The sequence below is a fragment of the Contarinia nasturtii genome, unplaced genomic scaffold (genome assembly GCF_009176525.2).
Source record: "Contarinia nasturtii isolate CC-2019 unplaced genomic scaffold, AAFC_CNas_1.1 Cnas_scaffold_3122, whole genome shotgun sequence".
Classification (NCBI taxonomy): Eukaryota; Metazoa; Arthropoda; class Insecta; order Diptera; family Cecidomyiidae; genus Contarinia; species Contarinia nasturtii.
The window spans coordinates 1-6,419 of record NW_022200434.1 but is presented as its reverse complement, the minus strand read 5'-3'; the positions used below and the strand labels follow the sequence as shown (position 1 = coordinate 6,419).

Here is a 6,419-nt window from a genome sequence, read left to right as displayed (position 1 = left end):
CAGAAAAATTCAGTTAATTTAGATATTATTATAGAATTCAGTCGTTGAAAATTTTGAATTAAGCCCCTAGTCATTTTGAAATTAATGCAGTCATCTGTTGATGTGATAATTTTCGAAATTTTTGTATCATCAGTGAATGGAAGTATGCAAGAAAATGTGGACGAAAATAGTGGGTAGATAATTTTTCTGTGTACTGTGAATAAAAACTTGATATATATTTGACTTTTCCGCGCACACCTTGTGTGTATGGTAAAGTATTGGAATTGGTCAAAAAATTGACAACCCTCAAAAACGTGTTTTCTGGATGTGTTCGGGGCCAGGGAACACGAATCTAGCGTTTTTTCGATGTCCGAATGTATGTGCGTACCTTGTACCCTGTACGCATAAATTTGTTAACACAATAACTTCCAAACGAGAAAAGTAATTCAAAATCTGACTTCACAGGATGATAAGAAGAGACTTCACGAGGAATAGAAATCATTAGATTTTTAGCGACTTTGGTTGATAGAGTGAAGTGTCATGTCTGGTGTGATGCCCATGAGAAAAATTCAATTTCTCTTCCAAAAGTGATATTTTATGTTTTCTTAAACACTCGAAAATATGTATTGGCACGAGAAAACCGAATGTGATATTAGTTTTGCGATACAAATAATTTTCGACACACTTTTCATACAAATTTTTTAAAAAATTTGGATTTTTGTATGGAAGCCATGCCTGTATGATATCGTAATGAGCTGAAACTTTGCACATGTTATTTTTATGACACAAAAATAACATTCTGGGAGTTTGAAGAAATTTTAATGCATATTTAACGCTGTCATTGGTTTTTGTACCCAAGTTGTTGGAATGCCATCAAGATCTTCCTTCAAATTGTCGACTAATTTCGAAAAAAGTCCTGGACTCACACGAAAATATTCTTTGAACTTTATTTCATCATTTATCAAATGACGGTCAACCAATATGTTCAAAGCTCCTTCTTCATGTCGTAGCCGATATAATTTGTGTGGACTTCTTCTCTTCTTTTTTAACAAAAAAAGAATGGCAACCAATGCGCGAAAATCTTCTTCAAACAAATAACTTGCAACTCGATATTCCATATTTATAATTTGTATTCACAACAAAATGTTCTATTTTTCACACAACAGTTGTCTTGACATATCAAAAATGGCGTGTCATTTGACATTCGGTTTCTGTTTCATGTTGCACATACCCAAAAAAACGGCGACCGAAAAAAAGTGAAACCGAAACTGATTTTCGAATTCGGTTTCAGTTTCAGTTTCAGCTACATGCGACAACGGGCCTTTAGGGGTACCTCCCGAACAAAGTTTTGGATTTTTGCTCGAAAACGAAAATGTTGTGTGCAAGTACACCTCAATCGTATTAAAATTTCTTCAAGCTTTCAGAATGTTATTTGTATCGCAAAACTAATGTCAGATTCAGATTTCTCATGAATTCATATTTACGGTAAAAGATATGTAAGAAATGTATGTTGTGGATCACAGTGCGGAATAGTTCATCTTACGGATGTAAGATATTTTATTTACATTCAAACGTTGCAGAAATTCTTCCCTTTTTACTATTAGTATGGACTACTGACGCAATGCCATGTTCCGAATATACAAATGAATAAAAACATCACATTAAATGGTTGCATATCAAAGCGAAACAAGACGTTTTTCACATAGATTTTTTGTTGTAGTTTGTATGAATTACAACAACAAATCTATATGAAAAACACGTCTGGTTTTGTTTTGATATGCGAATTCAGAATAATACAAAACAGAACATAGAATAAATGAATTTTTGCTAAAAATTATTTATATTCTTTAAAAATATTAAACAAACGGCAATAATAATGCGGTTGATCTCTGAAAAACGGTAAATAGTTGTTCACTCCATTCTAGACATTTTGCTGATAAAACGTGATTTTGTAACAGTCAACTCTTTATTGTTGTTATTTATGATACACCTTGGCTATATAAGTTGACCAATTTCTATGAATTACGCAAACTTTTTTATCAATGTTTTTGCAGGCTTAACACGATTGGGAACTTCAGAAGCTAATGTTCCACAAGATATACAGTTATCTGGTTCCCACATTCTCAAGGAACATTGCACCTTTGAAAATCGTTCAGATATTGTCAGTTTAATACCGCATAAAGATGCACTTGTTTATTTGAATGGACGAAAACTAGTCGAACCAGAAATTTTAACAACTGGATCTCGTGTTATACTTGGGAAAAATCATGTGTTCCGATTTACACACCCTGAACAAGCTCGTGAAATTCGTGGAAAAACCGTAAATGAAATACCAGAATGTGGAAATGAAACTGTAGATTGGAATTTTGCTCATTGTGAATTGCTAGAAAAACAAGGAATTGATCTTAAAGCTGAAATGCAGAAACGTTTAATGGCGCTAGAGGAACAATTCAAAAGAGAAAAACTACAAGCAGACCAAGAATTTGAGGAGCAAAGAAAGGTAAAAAAATGATCATAATAAAGTATATATACAATAAATGTTTCACCCCTTAATCTACCCGTTGAACCCTGTCCCTGAAACAAAATATTTCCATACAAAATCAATAGACATTTTTTAGTCTTTGTTTTTGTAGATTTCTGAGATAAATTTATTGTTTTCAACATTATAGCAGGCGTGAAATGAATGGATCAGAATAAAAATCCGACTTGTACGCAGGGTCTATAAAAGTGGAACACAGGGTTTTTACATAGTTTATTTGTTGTAATACAATAACAATTCTATGTAAAAAAAACTCTGTGTTCCACTTTTATAGACTCTGCGTACAAGTCGGATTCAAAATACTGGACTTTTTAATTCAATGTGCTTATATTCACTGTGGCCCCATTTATTTCACCATTGCGTGTGTGTCCTTTCGACAATAAGTATAATGCCTGTATAGAATATCATCACGCTTATAAGAACACTTTTTATTTATTTTAATCAAATTTATTCTTAACAGTGCCCTAAATATTAAATTTTTGTCATTAGACTTATGAGGCACGAATTGACGCACTACAAAAGCAAGTGGAAGAACAATCAATGACGATGTCTATGTATAGTAGCTATAGCCCAGAAGATTTTCATCAAGAAGAAGACATTTTCGGTGAGCACATACAGAATTTAAATTTTCTAGACTTATTTATATGATTTTAAATTTCACAGTAAATCCTTTATTTGAATCGTGCTGGACAGCACGAGATGCCAGTTTAGCTGCATGGGCTTTCCGTAAATGGAGATATCATCAATTTACATCTTTACGTGACGATTTGTGGGGAAATGCAATATTTTTAAAGGAAGCAAATGCAATATCTGTGGAGTTAAAGAAGCGGGTTCAATTCCAATTCACTTTGTTGACAGAAACCCTCTACTCACCACTTCCCCCTGACCTGACTGGAGTACTCTCCTCAGTGGATTTTGATTGTAACGAATTGGCTTCATCTCAAAAAACATCTGTTGCAGTAGAGGTCACTGACACCAAAAATGGAGCCACACATTATTGGTCACTAGAAAAACTAAGGTAAAATAGACAAGCACTTTTTTACTCTTTACCAATACGATTGGAAAACATCCATTTAAAACTAGATTAGCTGTTTTTCGGGCCATTTTCAAAATAAAAATGTCTGAAGCATTTTGTCTCAAGGATAAAAAAATGGTTATCCTTTCTCGATAGAAAGATTATCAATTTGGAAAAAGTATGTCATTTTTAAACTGAAAATATTTCAAAAGAAGAGTATGTCTTATGTACATTTAAAAAATTATAAAGGATAGTATTTTGAGATATTTAGTTTGACTTAAAAGAGAGTAGGTTATTGTCCATATGTATTTGACACGACGCATGTAGTTTAACCGAATTTGCTCACAAAATGTCATCAAAATAGTTAAACCAATTAATACTTTTGAAAGACGTAGCTATCGAATGTAATGGGTGCGCAGAAGCGTCGTCAAAGTTTGGCGAGTCAAAATAAACACAAGAGAATGTGTGACCCTCTAAAATTTTTGAAAGAATTATTTTAATTTGCTAGGGTTTTTTGATTCGAAAAGTGAAGGAGAAAACTTTTGTTACACAAAAGTGACAAATGTTACATGACAAATGAAAGTGACAAATGTTAGGGGTAATGGGGGCAGATTGATACGAAGGGCACACTGATACACCCTATTTTTTAAAAAAAGACTACACAAAATATCAAACTGTTGTTGTATTCAAATCCGCTGTAAATAGGAGACGAGAGTCGTCGTACAGTCAAGTTTGTGTTTTCAGCACATACCGTTACCATTTTTTCACACTTGAGAATCTCGATTTTTTAAAATGACTTTACATATGCCAGGATTGAGGTGAATATAATTTGTTGCTATTAAAGCCTGCTTTCATTTAAAAATAAATGTTTTAGATTTTATTCACGCGTTGCTGAAAAAAATCGGTCGAAAGTGAAAAACATTTTTTCTGGCTGTCAGCATATTTTGTATGGTGGTGTTACATTTCAATAAGTTGTGAATAGAAGTCTCGCTTTGATTCTCGAGGCCGGTATTCTAATGCCACTTTCTTGGGATCATTGTGAAATTCAAACCAAATCAGTGAAAAAACACAATATTTTAAAATATTTTTGCCATTTTACTATGGGAAAATAAATAAAATTAAATATGGAGCAAAAATATATCAATCTAATAATTTTAACTCCAATATTTTGTATTGTTTACCTCAATGTAAAGAGTGCGTTCATTAACTGTCAAAACTTAAAGTTGTACAAGTTTCGCAGTGAAAATTTATGAAATGTGTCGAGATTAGGGAGTCGAGATTTGGACGATGGATATCCGAGATTTGGAATTTTCGATGTTACGACGAAAAAATGGAAAAAAATAATACATTTTTGGAAAATACTTTCTTTTGAGAAATGTGAAATGAAGCACAATTAAAGTCTGCATCGAATTGTGTATACAGTACATTGCCAAATGTCGGAATACCGAGAGGTGAATTGAAATTAAAAGTTAAAAATTCATTTTAATTGCATTTTTTAAAAGTAAATTATGAAAGATCAATATCAAATCTCTTTATTATAATCCAAATTTTAATCAAAAATCTATTATTGCTTTCACAAATTACGTTCAAAAAAATTTGGCATTTTTATCCCTTTTTACGTCAAAATTTAAACTATGTCTGCGAATTGTAGATAGTTTGATTTAGTTATTGAACAGAAATATTGAAAATTAAAGGAAAACAATTATATTTATTTTTCATTTTTCACTGTAATATTATTCCGGAATAAATCGTCCAATTGCCGACACATCAAGCACCGAAGTTTCAAGTGAAACACTTTGCATTTGAAATAACGTAATATTTTTAAATATTTATGCTATTTTATTGTGAAAAAATAAATAAAATTAAATATGCAGCAAAAATATATCAATCCAATAATTTCAACTTCGATATTTTGTATTGTTTTCCTCAATGTGAAGAAAGCGTTCCTGAGCTGTCAAAACTAAAAGTTGTTCAAGTTTCGCAGTGAAAATTCATTAAATATGTCGAGATTTGGGAGCCGAGAATTGGACGACGAATATCCGACATTTGGAATTTTCGATGTTACGACGGAAAAATGGAAAATAATTATATATTTTTGGAAATTTCTTTCTTTTGACAATTGTGAAATGAAGCACAATTAAATTCTGGATAGAATTGTGTATAGAATGATATTTTTAGATGAAATCAAAAGTGTTAAATATTAAATTGAAGTTGAAAATTCAAACAAATAGTCCGACATTTGGGCGAGTGTCCATATAGGAAATGCGTATCTGTTTCGAAGTTGCTATTTTATGTGTCGCCATCTATTGATAAATAGTCAAATTACAAATTTACTATTATCTAAGATCCCCTTTAATATTTATGATTGAAAATAAATTTGACGAAACTTTGTTATAAATGTGGAAAAATAATAAAACTCTTTTAAATAAACAGAATAAATATCAATCTTTATGCAGGCAACGACTTGAATTGATGCGTGAAATGTACCATAATGAAGCCGAACTCAGTCCAACATCTCCTGATTACAACGTTGAAAGTTTGACAGGCGGTGATCCATTTTATGACCGCTTCCCATGGTTCCGGATGGTTGGTCGATCATTTGTATATTTGAGCAATTTATTGTATCCTGTGCCTCTTGTACACAAAGTGGCCATTGTTAATGAGCGGGGAGATGTTCGAGGATATCTTCGAGTTGCTGTTCAACCGGTTATGGATGAAGAAAGCATCGATTTCAATAATGGTGTGAAACAGTCTGCAAAAATCGTTTTCGATGACGATCCAAAGCCGCAAAAATATCGAATAAGTGAAAGATACGATAGATCTATTCCCGATAAATTTGAAGGTAATTTTGAACAGAGTATTTTTCCTTGTGAATGAATTTTTGAC

The 6,419-nt window shown here is 32.2% G+C and overlaps 1 protein-coding gene across 1 annotated transcript; it reads left to right on the top strand.

Moving 5' to 3' along the window:
• Window positions 1–2,033: 2,033 nt before the first annotated feature.
• LOC116349797 (kinesin-like protein unc-104) lies at window positions 2,034–6,390 on the top strand (the record flags this gene model as incomplete). Its single annotated transcript, XM_031781394.1, has 4 exons — window positions 2,034–2,479; window positions 3,008–3,122; window positions 3,182–3,536; window positions 5,990–6,390. Coding segments are annotated over 4 exons (1,317 nt in total), but the record flags the coding sequence as incomplete, so codon positions are not given.
• Window positions 6,391–6,419: the final 29 nt, after the last annotated feature.